General features: G+C 43.9%; 2 protein-coding genes across 7 annotated transcripts in view; both read right to left on the bottom strand.

Annotated features, from left to right (window-relative positions):
- Positions 1-17,124, bottom strand: part of MTHFD1L (methylenetetrahydrofolate dehydrogenase (NADP+ dependent) 1 like) — a 157,295-nt gene extending 140,171 nt beyond the window's left edge. For all 4 annotated transcript variants that reach the window (XM_056344078.1, XM_056344076.1, XM_056344077.1 and 1 more), the window contains exons 1-7: positions 16,999-17,124; positions 15,816-15,900; positions 12,082-12,132; positions 11,951-12,004; positions 9,202-9,326; positions 7,938-8,038; positions 6,904-7,028 (exon numbers count right to left, since the gene is read on the bottom strand). In XM_056344078.1, the coding sequence (XP_056200053.1) occupies positions 6,904-7,028; positions 7,938-8,038; positions 9,202-9,326; positions 11,951-12,004; positions 12,082-12,132; positions 15,816-15,900; positions 16,999-17,093 (636 nt within the window). In that variant the 5' untranslated portion in view covers positions 17,094-17,124. The remainder of the gene's footprint in view (positions 1-6,903; positions 7,029-7,937; positions 8,039-9,201; positions 9,327-11,950; positions 12,005-12,081; positions 12,133-15,815; positions 15,901-16,998) is intronic.
- A 260-nt stretch (positions 17,125-17,384) lies between these two features.
- Positions 17,385-21,260, bottom strand: part of PLEKHG1 (pleckstrin homology and RhoGEF domain containing G1) — a 136,202-nt gene continuing 132,326 nt past the window's right edge. For all 3 annotated transcript variants that reach the window (XM_056343794.1, XM_056343792.1, XM_056343793.1), the window contains one exon: positions 17,385-20,438. In XM_056343794.1, the coding sequence (XP_056199769.1) occupies positions 19,339-20,438 (1,100 nt within the window). In that variant the 3' untranslated portion in view covers positions 17,385-19,338. The remainder of the gene's footprint in view (positions 20,439-21,260) is intronic.

The following is a 21,260-nucleotide window of genomic DNA, read 5'->3' as shown; positions in this document are numbered from 1 at the left end:
GTCCCTGTACCAATTATCGGAATCACCATGAGCTAAGGGACAGCACCAGAAGCAGATGTATAAAGATCCCCCAAAAAAGCAAAATACGGGCTCAGCACTGCCTCAAGCCTGAATGTAAAAATTATTTCAGAGATACAGTGGTTTTGTGAATATTTTGAAAACTGTAAATTAATACAAAGTGTCACAAACTTATCAAGCCTTTCTATGAATTGATTTGGACTGACAAGTGTTCCAGCTTCTTTTTTGGCCGAAAGTGCTCTGACGCAACCTTGCCCAACGCTCCTGCCAAGAAAGAACAGCTAAAATCCTGTCAGTATTTTGTAATCCTGTCAGGTTTTTGGCACAGCTGAGCATTCAGGAGGGGAGACGAGCATAACTGTGGCAAAAAAGGCGGAAAGCTAAAAAAGCTCCATCTTTGCCTCAGAGGACGCACTGATGGCCTAACCCTCCTTACAGATCCACACGCAGAAACAAAGCCAAAAGTGTGGGAGAAGATTTACTTGCTTGACAAATGACTAATGCAATGAGCTGATTCAGGCTTCAGCCAGAAGTCCTGCAACACTCCTATGATTGCCTGTGGACGTACAGTCTCAGTCACTCAGCCTTATCCAAACTGCTTACACTTCTGTGTCTGGTGTGAATATCAACTTACATGCCACTCCTAGAAGGCCACATAAATCATAATGCTTGACCAGCATCAGGTCAAATCACACTGAGGAATCTGCAAGCAAAGTTGGGTAAAAAGATGCTGCAATGACTTGTGTACCAAGAATACTATGCTGAAGACACACTTTCCTCTGCAAAAGGAGGCAGTCTCTACTGTAACAGTCAACATCATCAGCACAGAGAAAAACAGTGATTATTCTTGGTTACATGAACCCAGCCTATTTTTTTTTTAAGAAAAAAATGAATCATACTCCAGCAATTATAATTCATATACTGAAAGTCAGGTATGTCTTCCCATGCAAAGCCTCTGGGATAAGGACTAAGAGCTTTGCACGCCACATAGCATCATGAAACTATGAACCAGCTGAGAGCTGTCTGCAACCAGTAATAATTTTGACAAATATTCAGCCAACATACTTATGACAGAATTGATCCAACATAACTATAATACCAGAAAACAACTGACCTGACCAAATACTCATCTCTATGACTACCAATCATAATGTTCAAAAATATTCTCAACAGCTGAACACAATCATTTTTGTACCCAACATTAACACTAGTTTCAATGGCTAACAACACACATACCCGTAAATGTATCGGAAAATCAGCTGAACTTTTCATCTCATTGCCCTGCCCCACCTCCTCCATGAAAAAAGTTGTGTTGCATGGCAGCGAACAGTTGACCTACAGGTTGAAGACACAGTGATCTCAGATCCTTCACCACTATGATTTCTTTTTCCTTATTTCACAAAGAAAGTAAATGTAAAGGAGAAAAAAAAAAAGGCCCAGATACAATTGTAACTGTCACAACATAAGCAAGTATTTTATGTGCAACTGTCGCAAAAAATTCTGGAGAGTCAATAAAGAATATATCACAAACACTTTGTAGAATTTATTTTCCCCTGTGAGTATTTTAAAAAAAATTATATCCAGAAACTTGCTTGACTGGGAGAATGCATCCACTGAAAGCAAAACAGTTTACAGTTTTGGGTGCCCTTGGAAGAGATTTACGTGATCTCCATCAGGGCATTTTGGTTTCACTTGCAAGAAGTCACGCCCATGCCTCCCCTGCTTTTTTTCCTCTCTTGCCATAACCTACTCTTCTGACTGCCTGCAAATCACTAAAGCAAGCAGCAAGCCTTGGGAGGCATGTGCAGGCTTATCTCCTACATCAGAATCAAATCACAGATGTTAGAGATGGAAAAGACCTGTGAAATCATCACATCCAACCTCACTAGCAAATGCACCACACAGTCCCTGGACAGAGGACGGATCTGCCACGAACCAGATGCTACGGGCAGCCATAGCCAGCAGGTCAAGGAGCTACCATGAGGGGGACCGTGCAGCCGCAGGGCAACCAACTGCTCCCTGGGCAGCAAGGCTGCATCCCACCAGACAGGCTAGAGGGAGGAATGACAAGCATCATGCCAAACCATCTTTAATGTACTAGGCAATAGGCTGAAGACAAAGTAAACTAATATTCCATTCAGTATTCTGCCTTCTCACCAGTAAATATTTTTTCAGTTGGGAAGAGCTGTACCAATAAATAATCTGAAAATTTAGCTCATAACAAAATATGACTCTCCCCACCAACATTTAAGCAGAAGCAGATCAAGCACCACCACCCATTCCCAAGACAGAACTCCAAATGTTAAAACAACAATACAGACTTCCCAGCCAAGTACTTGATGGTAATTGTACAAAGTAGCTGTATATTCCAGACAACTGAAAACCCACTTTGCCATGAAGCCTGCATAAAATTTTTATCTCCCCATAGTTAAAACTGACTGCTGAAAAGCCATTTTAAAATACATGATCAAAGAAAAAAATAGTTGCAATTAATATTTGAAATGTTAAAGCCCTCAGTTTCCTGGATATTAAGTTAGGTCAGCTAAAATTTAAGAGATGGGATGAGGAATAGGAATCTGACACAAGTTTTTTCACAACTCTCCTAATGAAAAAAATCGTTTTACACATCAGTTTACAGATCACGTTCTATGTCACTCACAGCAATTCTAATTACTTTCTGAAATCTTGAAATTTTTTTTATGTCAATGACTAGAGTCAAGCACTTTCTCCACCCAGGCACATTCTCTTTACATGGTTTCTTTCAGCTCCATCTCTACCTCAGGAAGTTTAAGGTTTGCAAATCATTGGCAGCCCAGTGGGACAGCTATGCACGGCCTGCTCCAGTCCCTCCCAAATGGCCACAGTCCTCAGGGATAAGCTGCAGCGAGCAGCCACCAGCTCCCATCTTCTTGCCCACACACCAACAGCCCCTTCCCTACCACATCAGCCTGAATCCATTTGCCCTGTACGGTGCATGGGAAAATTAGGTCCACATCTCCACTGTGGGCTCAAGCCAACCACTACGACGCATGTTTTAGCGACTCTTCCTCTAGCTCACAAACAGGGAGCTAAATTTCAAATTGCCAGGAACAGAGACAATCACATAAAATGTTGAAGCAGAAGTACTTTGTCTACAGCATTGTCTTTAGAAACTCTCACACAGTCTCCCTCTCCTTTCCTCTTATGTGATCCATATACCTGGTCTCATGTTCTTTTATGCTTACGAAACCAATTTCTTTTAAATTATTATTATTTTTGCCAGTGCCAAGACTCTTGGTCTTATCAGGACAGCAAAAACAGAACAGTAAATGACTAAGGGACATCTGACAGTCTGAAGCTGAAGTGTTGGCTCTAAGGAAAAGCAGACTGTGGCCAAAAGAGGTTCTTATCCAACCTGAAAAGGGACCTCCCATTCATACACTCCAGCTGAACCACTCTCCTACTTCTCAACCAGGGTTTTACAAAGAAATTAATTCCTAATTATACCTAGAGAAACCAATTTTCAGGTTTTTTTACAAAAATATTATAGGATAGCAGCTCTCTTAAAACAGGCATGATGTGGTTCACATGCAGACTACATTTAAGATGATATGCTGAAATCGTGATTGACTGAATTTTCATAGCTGAAATTAAATTCCATTTTCTCATAGGTACTAAGTATTATCCATGTTTTGGCAAGAAAATAATCTGTATTTTTTCATTTGAATCTATTTGATAACTTCCTTTCAAACTACAAGGCCTAATTCTAACATAATAAAGGATTAAGCACATCAGTTCCCATCCTTTACCTGTAATGCTGAACTGACTTTTGGGTAGTCCCATTTTTAAATGACAAGAAGTCAGACGTTCCCAAAAGTATGTCACTACATCATTCTTCAGGCACTCTGTAATGATTATGCTTTGAAAGTGTTATCTACACAAAGCTTAACAGAATGATAGCATCTTACCTATTTCCATCAAAATGCTCACGTCTTTATCTCTTTCTTCATTATTTATTTTACTTCCAACATATCAATGCAAAAAGAACAGCATTTCTTCATGGCAACTATGCACAGCTGTCCCAGAACCTTCTGAAATATACTGCTTTCTTTCACTTGTAATTTTCTTTGAAAACCCAAGAAGCTCAGGGGTGTTGAAGGATGTGGCTCAGCTGTGCCATGATGATTATTTTTAATAACTGAAGTCAAGCAAACCCAAAATGAAACAAAAAGAAACACTAATAATCTGTTCACTTCAACAAAATATGAAGTGGGGAGGGAAAAGAACATGCAGAGTGTGTCCATTACTCATGCAGGTCAAAGCAAGGGAATTAAAATGTACCATTATTTATTTTCTCCCCCTTTCCTGCCATAGGACAGAAAAGACTTGCTTTAAAGGAACACGCTAAGTCAGATGGTAGATGGTATTATGCTGTTTGTCAGCAGAGCTACCTCTACGTTGTTAGACTTTTCCTAAGGTGGACTAAAACATACCTTCCTCTTGATCATTTTCAAAATATTTTTGCAAAAGTGCGTGAGTAAAAGAAGCAATAACAAGCCCATAGCAATACAAAAACTGATCCAAAGAAACCTACAGCCTTAGTGTTCTGCATCTCATTTAAATAAAAAGAATTTCTAAAGAAAACACTTGTTGTTATGCTGTCCTTTAAAAAGAAGAACAAATCAGCAGAGCTAGTCAAAGGTAAATGTAGGACCCGCTTAAGGAAGGCACTACGTCATTAAGTCTGGGATTAATGCTTCGGTGCAAATGGGCCTGGCCAATGGATTAAGCCAAATAAGGTACACGTACGTGTAAGATCAGTTTTCCCTTTCCTGGTATATATTGCAAAACAAATGCATCCCAGTGAAAAGTTCATACTCTTTGTAAGTTCATCTCTTGCTTTGTAATTGAAATTGCTATGCTACCACAGGTTATACTTCCAAACAGCAGCACACAGACTGCTACTGTAGAGGTATCACATTCAGAGGAAGGAGAAAAAGTGTACAGCCATGTATAATATTAGTGCATTGTGCAGTAAAAAAACCCCATGAATTAATTCTTTCAAGTCTTAGAAAACCTTGACATCAACTAAGACATTTCCTTACATGTAATTCAAATAAAAAAAAAAAGAGAACTTTGTGAGCCTTTAAATTGTTCCTAATCAGCGTTTTGAATGAGCACAAGAAAATGAATTCATATCATCAGCTATAATCATGTTATCTAACAACGTTTTACTTCAAATACAAGACAGCAGTGCCTTGTTGTCCCATAGGAAATCTGCGCTCAGTTTCTGACACTCCAGCTTCTGGGAATATGAAACAGGATAGTTTTTTCTGCATGCATTAGATTTTATCTAAGAGCTAGTGTTAACTGTAACAGAGTTACATCCAGCCAGGTTCAGCAGTGCTCTGAGGGTTACTGGTGACACGCTGCTCCAGGCTTACAGATGAGGAAAAGGAAGGCAGGTTTCCCCCAGGCTCAGCTGATTAGTCCTGCAGGCAAAGCAGAAACTCCTGTAGCGCCAAAAGTTAAAATGAACTTGGGAAGACTGACGTGCAAAGCCTCAAACTGCCTCCTGCTTAGGCCTCCTATTCTGTTTCCCATCAGTGACCTGCTGCAAGAGGTAAGCTATGGGGATTGCCAAAAAGTAAAGCACGATTATGGGAAAGCATCTGGATGCAAGGAAACAGATCTCTCTCCAGCATATCGACAGCACAGCATAAGCAGCTCTGGTCTGGTCCAAGTGTTTTGCTGTGAACCAGTGGAAGCACCTCTGGCCACTGTGTCACCCACTCCCACCCAGTCCAAAGCAGTCCTCTAGCACAACCCCAAGCAATGAGAAATATAATTAATAGTAGTCATGTCTCGTTCTTTAAGTTCACTGTGCTCCCATCTCCAAGAGAGGCACGTGTTTCCTAAGGGCTGTCAGTCACTTAAAGCACAGAGCTGGGACAAGCCTGACAAAAACATCCGCAGCTGTGAAAACACAGGTTTGCCAGAGAAATTTCTAACTATGACAGCTGCTCAAGCTTATTTCCTCCTCCTGTCCTTCCCTTCGATACCGAGGCTGGCCACCATCCATTTGCATTGCCTGCCACCTTGTGGCGGCTGCTCCCAACTGCAACACAAGAGCTGTCCCTTGCACCTCGCCCCTCCGGCAACCTGCAAACAGCCCCTAGGGTGCGTGCACTTCTTCTGCAGCTGATTCTGAACCCCTCTGCACGCGCCCAGAGGACCACACATTCCCTGTTGTATTATTCTTATGAAATCTGGGACTAAGGAACAAACTGGGAAGTTAGACAGGAAACCATACCAACTTCTAAGCTGTTGCTCTGCAAAAAGCAACCGCGAAGACCGTGTAAATTAAATCCTTTGGATTAAGGCTCCTGAATTTCACTGAATCCTTTTACAGGTCTCGTCAGAGATAAAGATAGTGATCCTCCTTGTCCCAAAAGAGGCAGCATTTGTGAGACACAAATTCAATCAAAGTAATTGCATACAGATGACTGTGTCGCAGGACAAGGCATCTCTCTCTTGCACCAAGGGAAAGAAAAAGGGAGACCTAACACATTTGTTTTAAACAGCACTCCTGAATTCCTTCTCACACAGCTACCAGTGTAAAATAATGAAGTTATAGCAGCCGCTGCTACATATGTAATATTCTGGTAGAGGCCTCTGCTTGCCACAGCAGGATTTCTGAGCAAGCAGGAAGGAGAAAAGACCCTAACCCACGATGGCTACCAGCGAGCTCCAGCACCCCATCGCCACCCGTGACTGCAACAAGAAGTCTCCCTCTCAGGATCGTCAGGGAAGGGGAGCAGTGGCACGTGGTCAGCCGGGACGGATGCCCGGATGGTGGGGATGCAGGACAACCCCCGGGCACCGGGCAGACAGAGGAGCACTCACCTTGCTCTGCAGCTGAGGGGCTTCCCACTGGCAGCTCACGGTCACGGCTCCCTCCCTCTGCAGCATGCACTGCAAGGCAGCACCCACCGCCCCGCCGGCTCCCACCAGCAGCACCGTCTTTCCACCTGCGCGACACAAGGCGAGTTGTTCAGCTGCAAAGGCAGCAGCATCGGGCTCCGCCGGGCCACAGAGCTGGAGCATCGATGTGAACTCCCCCTCTTCACCAGGCCACCCACCACCGAAGCCCTCCAAAAGAGGCAGCAAAGTGGCTGAGGACAGGACAGGGCTGTGTGCCTGCACAGCCACAGCAGCTGTGGCATTACAGACAAGGTTTTTGGAGCAGCCCATACAGTATCACAAACCACAGGCTTTAAGTTGTTTCCTGGCGATTCTCTAGTTCTAGTAAGCAAATAAGGTAATTTATTTGCACATTCACATTTTCATTCACATTTCTAACTTAAGGACATTTGCCCTCCTGTTTAGTTCTGTTACAGAAATCCTTGTTTCAACAGTTACGAATCGCTGTAAGAGAGACTATTTCTGAAACGCTGCCTTAAGTAGTGTCTTCACACACTGTAAAGCCAGCTGTTTAAACCTGCCATTTCAATGTTAGCATTTACACAATACAACCCACACCAAAAGATTTGCCCAGAAGCTACTTACAGGCAGACCTGGATTTCTCCAGCTGATCACACTAATCAAAACCGTCACGTGAAAACCCAATGTGATGTTTGTATTTTTGGTTTTGAAGACTCCAATGTCTCAGGTGTCTACAGTGACATTAGATCTGCTTGAGACAGGAATTACCTGCCATCTTTTCAAAATCTGTAAGACCGAGACCCCTTTCTGCAAGTATTACATTCAGGCCTCAGTGAGGTTTCTCACTAGCAGAAGGCATATATTTGTCAGGTGGGAAAACAACATAAACCAGAAAACACAACAAGATGAAATTATATTTGTTGCTCAGTCAGGACTAAAACTGAGAAAACGAGTTAGGCTAAAATTAATGTAATAATTATGATAGAAGTTCTCACCTAAATCTTCAAGAAGCTCCATCACAGCGCACGCTATAGGAGGAACTAGACAGTCATAGCCATCACCACATACCAAGCGTCCCAGGCTTACAGTGGATAATCTGCAGTGGAAAAATATGGCAATTTAAAAAGAAAAAAGGAAAAAAAAAGAAGAGTTTGTGTAACATAAATCTTCAATAACACTTGTAACACGGCTAACAGCTAATCCCCAGAGCAAACACATCTCATAAAAGTAAATCCTTTGATAATCATGTCCTGTGGCTAATTTGTACCATCCCACATCCTAGTTAGACAAACACCGAGCCTCAAGAGAGGCCAGGAAAGGGATCTCCGAGTTAGAACAAGTAACACAAGCCCACGATACACAGGCAGCACGATGATACTCATCATGGTGGGCCAGCCACGGCACATTGGGCCTGAACACCTCAGTGTCTGGCTGCAGTGGAACCAGACCAGCGCTGCCAGAGCCAAGCTGAGCCAGAGCCCATACATTCTTCTGGGCTCAGGCTGGCTTGCTGGTGGAGCTCAGGTGTTTCCACGCTGCGCTGCACTCTCTCCCATACACAAGGATGCTCTGAATTTTCCATTCTCTGTCTATCTCCAGTACACCAAATAATGGAAAGGTAACTAATTTGCAGTATTTTCCCATATTTTTCCTGACATTAAAAAAAAAAAAAAGGAAAGAAAGGAAAGCAAAAAAAAAAAAAGGGTAACAGTCTACAGTTGGGTGCAGGAAGGCTGCAAGAGCAGCAAAACGGTAACCCAGACACCTAAACCATGCCAGTGGTCTCTCCAGAGTGCAGTGCAACTCCAGACTGATTGGAAAGGTGAGCTAATGGGTCCAAACTATTACAGCCTGCCCTCCCACTGCAAAAGAGCGCTGTAGGGAAGTTAAACCTTCTTTGCAACTTTTTCATCAATCCTTCTTGAGAAAATTCAGGGGTTTGTGTTCAGTACTTTGAGACTACTGTATTACTGAAGTACTGAAAAACCTTAAGTATCATCAGTAAATCAGAACTTTGGTTTTGATTTCTTTAAAAAGACCATGCCTGAATATACATTATATAAAGATTAAAAAGATAATGACCAAAATGTCTTAAGCAAGAGACTTCCCATTGATTCAGCAGCATCTTCTATCACCGCTCAATAGCACAGCTAGACACATTGAATGAGGAATCCATTATTGAAAAGCACAGGGGAAAATTGATTTTACAAAGCCATCAGCCTTGTGTCTGCTCATATTATTTCTCAGTGCTTCACTTACCCGTCCACATCCTTCTCTGGTTTCACAGCATTTAATACCTTACTGCTATACAAGCTTTCTGGGAGGTCAAGGGCAAGGCCCTGGACATTGGGATCCTCATTAAGTCTCAAGATTTCATTGACAATCTAGGAAGTTAATAAAAAGCATTAAAGATCAGAACAACAGACAACAGAAGAATCTAATTAGAAGGGGATAACGCCTATACTTTAGAACAACCTTATGGCCACCTTTACTGCTTTTTCATTTAGAAGTTGCCGTTATATGTGAAAAAGCAGTAAATATTTCCTTGGCTCACCAAACTAAGCCACCCTGACTCTATTCTAAACATTTTGCAAATACAACACGTATTGCATGAAATTACACTGCCAAAAGCATTCTGTCTTTCACTTCCAAATCTCAGCAAAAGCTTGATGCTGTAATGGCTTCAAAAGATGCTTTCCAAAATAAGAAGCTTTGGTTTAAATATAGTTCAAAACAGGACCAGACCGTGATCCACACAGAACACGGACAAGAAGTTGTAACACTGGAAAAATGAATTATACAAGAGAAAATTAATTTTATTAAACCAGGATATATTGTTACCACTATTCTTTCTCAAAACACCCTGATCCTAGGAGCTGACAGTCATCCTGTGAAGAATTATTATTTTGAAAAGGCACTGCACAGAAGTTTATGAATTTCAAGTACTGAACCAGATGTAAATTCAAATGTTTTATAATTAGTCATATTTGACATCCAAGACTGTACTACCTACTCTTGATTGCTTCATGTCTAAAGTGCAACACCGATCCATAGTGATATATGCTATTCTGCTGTGACCGTGAAGAATGCCATGGAATAACACATGCTGATGTTTTCTCATGTGAAAAATGTCATGTGAGCATGTCTTTCCATCATATAAACAAAACCAGCATGCTGTCACCACAAAGGTGTATAATTTAATTGGATTAACATCCAACCGAAAACCAATATAAGGGTTTTTTTCCCTTAGCTTGTACCATGCCTTCCTAAAACGCTTTTCATGTAAGCTATCCAATAGAATTGTGAACTCTATTGCCCAAACACTTGACATGCAATCAACATTAAGCTAGGGGAAATTGGTAGGGGTTAGTTTGCAACTCTGAACCAAGAGAACACGCTACTTTCATGTTGACAAAGGTTATACAAGCATGTTACTGGTATAGAAAAGCCCCTTTAGTTTGCTGACTTCTGAGACAGAAACAGGCATATATATTAAGACCCTGTACCATTTGAGAGCAATAGGGCTGTATACATTCTAACAGAAAGTAAGGATGAGTGTATACACCAGAATATGGATGTGAAAACATCTATATTTTACTTTAAAAATCCTGAGATGCTACAAAATGTTGGGGGCCTACACAGCAATTAAAGGAAACATAGTTAATAAATAGCCTGAATCTAATGAACTTTGAACTATATTCCTGCTTCCTGGAAAAATAATTCAGTTTTCTGTTTCCATTGCATTTTGATTTAATTCAGCTTTCCGTCACCACAGCATTTAAAATACTTGTAACTCATGCAGGGTAAAGCAATCTTGCATTAACTTGCCTTTACTGCACACAGGCAGTTATGGCAGAACAAAAAGTGCACAGCACTGCAATCCCTCCCACCTTCCCAAACAGGGAATGCAAGCTAGCATGTGCATTTTAGCAGACAAAAGAAAACTTTGTCATAATAAGCAGGAGAGTAAGCAAGCTGTTACGAACTTTTTTGAAAGTAACTTTCTTCAAATAACAAAGCCACCCTGCTTTTCTCCTTACATACAGAGCTCAACTACTTCCTAAGATATTACTTCAAAGTAACAGCAATTACTGCTATAATACTGTATTTTACCTATTTCCTACTGTGTTACTTAGCAGATAAAACACATTTACCAAGAGGAAAGTGTATTTGACCTTCATTTCTAAAGCACACCCTTCTTAAAGGGATAGCAAATATTCATCAGCCACAAAACTGGACTCCTACAATTCTTCACAATAAGTTCCTCTCAATTAATCTGGAAGCTGTTCCTGAGGTTACACTGCAAGCCAGTAACAGTTTAAAAACAAAGTGTACCAAATACAAGACAGTACACAAAACCCACAAGCTTGCAGGATTAGCGAGCTTGCCAAGCACAAGGAGGCCAGCTAGGGACAGTGGCATCTTTTACTACACATTCCTTTGCTGTTTTTAATTTCAGATGCCTCGAGACCATGTGTATTAATATGGTTCGCTATATTTAAAACATAGTTGATACTAGTGCTGTGCCTTTGACAAGGTAAGAATTCAGCCTTCTAGTGATTTGGGGCAGATGATTTTTTTTAATACATACTTTAAGCATTACAAGATCAGTAAACAGGCAAACAAATTCAACCTCCTCCCCCTCTACATCAATTAATTTTTAATATCCCTGAATAACTTGGGCAAGAACCAAGTACAGTAACAAAAATGACTGCGTGAGATAGGATACCCGTGCTGGTGCAAGGGGATGCTGCAGTTAAATACCAGACACGAAAACAAAACATTATTCTGCTGATTTTGCCTCAGCTTGCCAGGGGACAGCAGACAAGCCCATTAATTCCTTTTTTTCCCCACACTTGCCAAGATGGGGATAACGCTTGCTACTTGAACTAAAGCAGCCCTAACCTTGAGCTAACTGAGGTCAGTCAAAGTGATAATGAATGCCAGTAATAAATGTAAGTTTATGATGAAAGCAAAAAGGGAAGAGTCCTTCAGGTACTGCAGTTACCTCATCCTTGCTGCTGTCTTCAGGGAGACAGATGTGAATAACACGTAGACCAACCTGCCAAAAGAAAATAGCTGTAATTACCACAGGCAAGTAGCTCATGGTTAAGAACAAGTATATTGGCTAAAACTCACCTCTTTGGCAAAGTTCTTGTTTACTTCTTGAATCGAATGATCATCATGTGCCTTGGGGAACAAAACAGAAACTAAGTTCTAAAATAATAAATTTACCTTTAAAAATACGAGTACACCAATGCATAGTTCTACACAAGAAACGCAGTGATGCTGTTTGTGTCTAGCAGTACTCAAAGAAATAAAAGCCCAGCAATTCTAAGAAAGAAGCAGAAGGCCACCCAGTATGCTTATTTTGGCTTGATCACTTTAGGTGTGCGTAGATATCAGCCTGGCTTTTATAGACAAGAGTGGCCATTTCCTTAGCCTAGATTTACCATTTAAGAAAGGTACCAGTCTGTATCTGAAGATATCGTTCTCCATCCAGCCATGTAATAAGGAGGAAATAGGCAACAGCAATACCAGTGTTTCCTGCAGTGTCCTCACATCACCTAGCAACACTGGTTTGCCTTACCACCAAAAATGAGGCAATTCATTAACATCACACATTACAGTGAGTTCTGTCAACACAGAAGCAAGAGAATTTATCAGCTCCTCCCAACCTAGGACAGAAACATATCCTGGGCAGATTTACCCAGGGGGGTCATCCTACCCAGGAACCCTCCTCCCCGAGATCTCTACACCTATATGCACCGTATATATATTACGATATTTAATCATAATAATTACAATTGAGTTTTACTCTTGAAGTTACTCTTGAATCTCAGTAGACTCTTCATATATTCATCTCTATTGTAACAATGAAACGGAGAACTCAATATCCAGAACTCTAGAAACCCCCTACCAACAGAGCAGTGAGGGTTCCACCCTCAGAAATGTTAGTGGCTTCATAACAAAATGAATAAAACACTTCTCACAGCTATATGATTATACATAAAAACTGTCTTCCAATCCAAATGTGACTGAAATAAATAATTTTTAAAAGGTTTGTTACAATTCCATGAACACATTCTAGATGGCTTTTTCTATAAGACTCAATGCCATGTGACTTCCCATCAGGGTGGAGCCCCTCACTTCATCATTAGCTGCCAGTGCTGGCTTCGACTGTCAGTAGCATCACCCAAAACCGATTTTCATTCAAGCCCGTAACAATTTACCAACATGCTAATCCCAAAGTGTTCAAGACTGCTGACAATGAAAAAAGAGCATTTAAAAGGGCAGGCTTTGCAGAGAGAGGCAGTGCGAGAGAGGATGAGGACTTGCCCTCCATCCCCTGGCTCCCTCCCTCACCCCAGCACCACCCACATCCCTGGCACTGCACTACCAGTCTCCCACTCCCCAAATCTGGCAGCTGGGGGCAAGGGGCAGCACAGAGGCTGCTGCATCGAGAACCTCTGTGGAGCTCACGCTGCAACGAGGGAAGAAGAGATGGGACTAAGGACAGCTCAGCAGCTGCTCCTCTATGCCAGTAAATGTGGAACCGTACCCCCACACTGATGTGTAACCACCAGGACTGCCCGAGCGGTTTAATTGGGATGGAGCCACCAGCAGTACCACACTGTCCCCTGTAATGTCCCCGCTCCTGCAGCACTGACCGGTGAACGCTCACCTCATGTGGGTGAGCATCACAACCTGCTGAGCGGCACAGGCGAGGCCAGAGCTCAGGACACGGGCTGGCAGAGTGCAGTGGCAGCACAGGGGGTGCAGGAGAGCTGGCGGTGCTCCGCTGAGCTTTGCAAGGCAGCAGCTCCACGATAAGCAGGATCCTGCCGCTATGTATTAGTTTTCAGCTTCAACGAAACTAAGAAGCTGCCCCCAATCATTTTTTGCTGTCGCATAGTTCCAGCCGGGTTCAACATGGATAATAACAATGCGGGTATCAACTTCAGTATCGATCCAGGTTCAGATGGCTCAATAGGAAAAGAAAGCATCTCAAACCATTCCAGAGCAGGCTCATGCTGCAACTCCTCGTTCCCAGTACTGCTGCAGAGGTGGTGCCACGTTCTGCCAACCACTGTTACCCACAAGCAACTGGCAAAGGTGACCGTGTCACTGCCCTCCCTCTGCTCTCCTGAGTGCAATGCAGCACATGGAGAGCAGCATGGAGCTTAAGTCTCTGCCCACGTACAACAGTGCACCACAAGAGCAGCTGGTGACTAAAACACGTCTTCTTTGTGCCAATAAATAAACATTTAAAATGAGTTCTGCTTCAGTCCTTACAACCAGACTAGAGCTAGGGTGACTGAGAGCTGGAGGACATAATTTGGGTGAATTTCATTCAGAAGGATCTAGGCCACGTGTTCCTGCAGCCACCTCATGATGCAAACCAAGTGGGGTAAACAAGAAGAAGAGGGACATTCATTTAAAGCACAACCATGACCAAAACCAAAACACTGATGCAGATGCATCTCAAGTGATATTAAAAGTGAGCAGGAACCTCCCCCTCCTCACACAGTGCTCTCTCCCATCCCAACCACATCCCTTCCCTTGTGCCAGCACACACCACTCGTGGCCCCACAGGAAACCAGATTCAAGGAATAATGTAGCTGAAAGGAAGCCTCCCCTGACTGCTCCAGTCCAGGGTGGATCACTGCCCCAAATGTAGCAGTGCAACTGGATGAAGACAAGACAGGAGTGAGAAACAAGTCACTGAGAAGATGGGTCACTGCTTTTCTAGCAGTTCTCAAACTTACAATCTTACAGGGCTATTTGAAAACATTAACTGCAGTTACGTGGGGAGGGTAAGAGATGTGAGAGCTTGTTCAGCCAGACTCACTAGAACACCTACCAAAATAAAATTGCTGCTGCATTTCTTAGATTCACTATTACTACTTACAAGATATTTATAGTTTGGCTTTAAAATTAAAGCCTACTGGCTCAGAGATTCAGTGTGTGCCCACACAAAACCAACACCACCATCCCAGGAAACAGGACTGAAGCATTTTTGCCCGCACGGCTCTAGGTCCCGCTCTGAATGACAAACAGCCATAGCTTCTTGGCCTTGAAACTTTAAGAAATCTGAAGAGAAACATCTCTCAGATTTGCAGGGGTAGCCGTCCTCATCTGTGAGTTTGATTGCCTGTCTCAAAGGTGGCAGCGCCAGTGGGATGGAAAGAAAAGCTGTCCGTGGTGTTAGTAATACAACAGCTCTCGATTACTATGAGGTTGCTTCACCTTAGAAAGCGCTGCTGCTTCTGAAGGACGCTGTCATTTTACAGAGAGCATGTATTTCACACAGGCCCCTTTGAGCTGACTGGGGCTTTTCAGTGTGATTTTCCTCTCCAGACAGCAGTAATGCAGTCATAAGCTACAGCTGTCTAAAGGCAACAAGGCTGGCAGGAAGCAGCAGGGTCTTCAGTTAACCCTGGCAATGGTATTTTAGGGGTGGGAGGCAAGGGAGGCCCACGTTTTCAAGCAAGTAAACATTTTTTTCAGGGCTGCAACAAAAGCTTCAAGCTAAATAAAGGTTAAGAACCAGGGCTTTGACTTTAGTTACGTCAATCAACTTAGATGACCTGTGAGAAAAAGCAATCTGTGCTTACAATGGGGAAGATGTTAGCAAAAGGAGGAAGGGATAAAATCATTCCCTTCCTTTGCAAACCTTTCCCACAGCCTGAAGTTTGCTGTGGCCGTTTCAGGCCTGCAGAAGGACTATCTACAGTCTGGTGAAATTATCTCCTCCCATCCGCTTTGCTTGAATAAAAATGCCTTTCTGCATCATGCGCTTCTGAAATTTCAGACAAGCAACGGTACTGAAGGGGATCTCTCACAGCCAGCGACATACAGACGTACTTTACCTGGATAATTGCAAGTGTTGGCTCAAGCTGCGGGTTTCCTCTCTTAAGAGAGGCCAAGGATTTCTTTGCATTCTCAGTGATTTTGCTGCAACACAGTAACAACGAGCAAATCTTTAGCAAAGTAAACCTTTCTCACATCAGTCAGCAGAAACTTACCTTAGTCAGCCATATGGAAGAAACGCTTACACACATAAGCTTTTAATCACCAAAACCCCAGAAGGCTGTTAACTGTGAAGGCTGGCGTTCAGCAGGCAGGTACAGAAAACCTTAGCAGACCAAACCACCTTTGGTTTACAGCTATGTACTTCAGTGCTCCAGCATGCCCCAAACTTTATAGCTGGCCTGTGCTGCTTCATGAGACGGCTCGTCCAGCCTCACCACGGGAAGCAGCAGGGAACCACCACCCCGAGCCCTCAGCTCGGGTGGGTCCTTCGTTCCCACACGCCAGAGCCGGGCAGTGACAGCAGCAGAGGCCATTACACCTGGGGTTTAACCAGCCCCAAGAGCTGCCAGCCGGCCACTTCCATGGATGCTATTCAAACCCGCGGGCAGCAGGGAGACAGAGGGGCTTTGTTTGCCACGCTGCTTCTTGGAAAAACTGGTGGCAGCCAGGCTCTGGGAACGCTTACTGGAAAAATTTGCAGGGTTAAGTGGCTGCTGGCTCTCCTCCGTTACCTTCTAAATATGCAGATGCTACTTACCCAGCAGGGAAGGAGGAGAGCCCCTGGAGGATGTCTGTCTGTCCATCCCCACAGCAGGCAGGACACGACACGGACGGACGGACACGGCCACAGCCCAGAGCAGCGTTTTGCCACCTCACGCGCTCCCCCCTGCAGCAGCCAATGACCCGTTCAGGACAATGGGTGGCAGACAAACCCTCCCAGCCGAGGTGGAACGGACGGGAGGGGGGGTGGGGGTGGTGGACGATGGACCATGCGGTTTTCCCACGGACCATACGGTTTTCCAGGCACACTTCCATGCGCAGCCTCACCTGAACGCCCGCCACGTTACGCCTGCCCTGTTCACCCTCGGAACGCCGGGACACAAAGCCAAGGCAAAAACCCCCCAAACAACCCACCCCCACGCATCAAAAAAAAATCCCCCACCCCGAGCCCCCTTCACCCCCTCCCCCCGCCCACCCCGTTGCATCAGCCACCGCCGCCCCCCCCAGTGCGCCTCTTACCGCACCGCCGCGGCGCCCCGCGCCTGCCGCCCGCACAGCCCGCGCCTCGGCGGCAGCACCGCGCACACGCAACGCCGCAGCGCCGCGATCCTCATCCCTGCGGCGGCCACCGGCACCGGCCACCGGGGGCGGGGAGCGGGGCGAAAGGGCGGCCGGTACTTTAGCACCGCCCGCCCCTTCGCCCCGCTCCCCGCCCCAGGGCTCAGCCCCTTTCGCTTGCCTCCCCTCCCCCCCCCCAATGAACACCACCCAAAGCTTTTGCATACTCAACGTTTATTAAAAATAGTATGAAATGGTCCCTGGGAGAAGTTACACGCTAGTAAAGTCCCTTTTTCTGTTCGTTCCCCCCGCAAACCCGCACCGATTGCGTGAGATGCGAGTTAACCGACACTTCCCCCCCCCTCCCTCCCCAAGCCGTTTAAACAAATCTAGACGTGCGCGGGTAAAGCACAGATTTCACTTCTATTCGTATTTACAGTACTTTACAAGCTATATTAAATAAATATGGGCTCTGCTACACCTCGGCGTCTTAAATATGTACAACATTATTTCTCCGTCGGATTATACTAGAGAGATGCGGGTCCCATCGCAGTGGATGTGCTGACTGTAACAAGTATCCCTGTGGTACAAGCTAGTAAGTACCATGACCAACCAGCCCTCAAAATCACAACTCCTAGCCACTGCGAGATAACGTGCGGTAAATAATTTAATCCGTTCTAACAAATTCAAGTCCTTAAATCTCAGTCCTAGAAGTAATTAGCTGTACACCGATAACTTCAGGTTCTCCTCACGGTGACCAGCGTAGTGAGTAGTCAGCCGTTTTGGAAGTACAGTGCTCTGTAGCGGAGGGGAGTGGTATGTGGTTAGTAAAAACAGTATTTCAATGAAACTCCTTTATGTATTGATATGTTTAACTCTGTACTGGCTTTATCCACATGATCTGGAGAATTTAAGCACCAAGAACGAACAACAGTCACACAAGATGGTCAGTGTAGACTTTTAGGCTTTCCTTTAGGTACAATGTTTTCAAGTAACAGAATCCAAAGCTGTGCAATGAAGATGACAAAGGGGAGTAAGTGTGCATTGTATTGGAAATCCTGTTCTTGTTCTAAATGGCAGCATTTATTCTATACATTATTTGCAAAAAAATGGAATGTATTCTCATTTTTTAAGCTACTTTTATTGTCCATAAACTGGATTACCTGGCTGGTTTTGAGAATATGTATTTTACCTCTCTGCCAGGAAAGGTCATTTCCTACTCCGGGAGATGTGGTCCCTAGGGAAGGCAGCTTGTCACTCAACTGGCAGCATTGCTGAACTACCCTATGGGCCAAATATGCCCCATGATTAATATTTCACCCAAGCATCTGGCCAAGCCTCATTCTCTCTCAGGGTTACTGACTTTGGGACTCTAACAAATGCCCCACAGGTCACTGTGTATAAAATACAGCTACTTTACAAACACACAGAGCAGCTTTCAACTGCTGGGCTCTGAGCTACAAAATACTCAAATTTTGCCTGTGTGTTGCAACCATCACCATCACTGGAAGTACCAAACCCAGTCCAGCCATCTTCACAAGCAGCGGAGCTCCTCTTCTACTGCCCGGAACATCCTCCAGGCAAGGACTACATCACATTGCAGGTTCACATAAAAAGCCGCCACTGCTCATCCTCTGCCAACTGTGCAGTTACAGAATGTAGAAGAGGCTTCAGACACAGAGCCATCAGTCTGGCATCCCTCACGAGCACTAGGACTAGATTTTGTTTAAAACGTAAGAAGCCTGTTCTAAAGTAACGTAGCATTGGTCCCCTGCACTTGGTATCTGTCTGATGAAGAGTAACGTGCAAAAAATATGTGCAATTGCACCGCTCAGAAATCTGCAGTGTCACAGAAGTAGCTGCTCAGCTAAATGCTCCCATATGTAACCAGAGTAATCACATGGGTATTTTGGATGCAGAATACTGGTTACCAGCTCAAAAGTCCAAATACTAAGGTTCCCACACGCTAAAAGGGTTTAAGAATTAAATGGCATCACACCTGGTTCAACGGTAAGAATCAAAGGGTATCACACCTAACAAGGGAAGAGATGGGAAGGCTAAATAGGAGATGAGAAGCCCACCTGCACTAAGGAGCAAGACACCAGACAGTACGCATGTGGCCTTTTTCACTTCCAGGATTCTAAACCTTTTTAAAAATGATACATTTCACTTCTATTTACAGTATTACTCTGATACAATGCCTGACTGTGTAATATTATGGAAATACATGATGCCAGTACTGATTGTCCTAGTATATACTCTGTCATGATAAGGCAGTACAGCTAGAAATTACTGAAAGCATCAAGCAAAGCTACTTGAACTGAGACACTGAAACTTTTCCCTTAAAGACTGGACAATATTCTGCTGATTAGGAGATGGTACTCTCCATAGGTAGTCGTTCAGTTTATCCGAATCACCATATGCAGTCAGATACGGGGTAAGTGCGTGTTTGCCGCTGGCAGACTTTGCAGGAGTACAAGAGATAGTTTTGCCACAGAGCGTTTCCGAAGGAGCAGCATCTGCATTACGCAGTTTAGGATCAGATTTCCTTGGCTGGTTCTGAGAAGTCTCCAGGTCAGATCCCTCATCTTCAGACTTTATTTCAACATAGTCATCATCATCCCCTTCTTCTTCAGTATCTTTGAAATTTGAAAAGTAGTTCTGAGTGGCCATCTGTGCTGTCAGAGGGGAGGTCCTGTTCACTCTCAGGACCTTTTGAGAATCCTGCAGAATCATATCGGGACAGTTTTCAGGGATCTGCTTTCTCATATCAGGCCCCGTACATCCTGAAGCAATACCTGGCATTTGATGGCTGTTGAATCGGAAGTTCCTGTTTGAATGGAGCTTTTTCTTGTCCATTTCATTAGGATATACAATTGATTCTCCAGACCTGTTGACCACAATTGAGGACGATGACTGTGACCTGCTGTAAGCCTGTGGTTTTACATTGCTTACTCTTCTCCCAAGTGAGTTATAGACATGATCTTGATGTAAATTTTCTTTGTTCGGTTGGCTTATGATGGCGCTCCACCTCTGTGCTGGGACATGCAAACAGTTAGCAACCTGAAGGGAAGGCACCGAGCCAGCTGATGGCAACTGCTTTGAACTGCTTTTTGTACCAGATTCTGCATAAGAGCTCTTGGACTTCGGGTCTTGGGATTCAGGCCATGGAGAGAAGTCGGCCAGCTCTCCGTTACTGTATGTAGAATGCAAAAGCCAGTCTTCTGCTCTTGAGCATTCACTGGCAGCCTGGGAACGGGGAGGAGACGCAGCCATGGGCGTGGAAAACCTCCCGGCTGATGGCTCCTGAGGAGTGGCCCAGGCTTCCTTTTGGACCTTAGGTGAACTTTCTCTAAAGACGATTTGGTCGTAAAGCTGGGAATATTCCGCTATTCTGGCACCTAGAAAGGAGAGAGAATTAATTTAGCAGAGGCAAGCAATCAATTCAAATGAGTCGTGTGAAGATAAAAATATCAAAACACTCTGTATTGGTCTAGAAAAAAGTTTACAGCTGTGTCAGTATCTTCAGCCTCAAAAAAGTTAACATGAAACAATGGCGGCTGGAAAAGCCGTGCATTATATTGTGTTTCAGCACACTGTATTGAAAAAAAGAAGCATAAAATATCTTGTGACAGTGAACAGTCATGCAGGACACAATGTATCACACTGTTCCAACAATATGCTGCTTTTTTCATGTTAAAATGGAAAAGAACATTCTGAAAATGTCCCGGTAAATAAGATATTTAGGGACTTCTATAAATATCACGAGAAGGCAAGAATGATACTCTAGTGCGTGGAGTCCGCTGGCTCCATGTCTCCAATTTGTTTCAATTGACCACGGACAAAAATTGTTCCAAAGCTGTCCCATATCCATGACATTGCAAATTCATTAGCTAGTGCAAGGACACCAGCTCCTTCTCCTCTGACACCCTTCCCCGTGCTTTTAGGTGTGATGGGGATGGTACCTGAGCAAATGTACATGACCGATTAGGAGGTGAACCTACCTGAAAATATACCTTTTCAGTCAAACTCTGAAATAATGAACACATTATTAAAGGAAATAATTGCTTTTCTGGAAAAAGGCCAATAGTGCTTCCGGCATGATTTCTATTTCGAGCCTCAGCTGAACTGATCTTTCCTTGACACCGCCCCATAATTTCTTCCCAATTTTATCAAGTAATGACAAGAATTGAGATATAAAGGACGTGTTAGAAGCAGTCACA

Source organism: Falco biarmicus, chromosome 6 (genome assembly GCF_023638135.1).
Source record: "Falco biarmicus isolate bFalBia1 chromosome 6, bFalBia1.pri, whole genome shotgun sequence".
NCBI classification, from domain to species: Eukaryota; Metazoa; Chordata; class Aves; order Falconiformes; family Falconidae; genus Falco; species Falco biarmicus.
The sequence above is the reverse complement of the archived record's forward strand: the minus strand, read 5'-3'. Positions and strand labels throughout refer to the sequence as shown.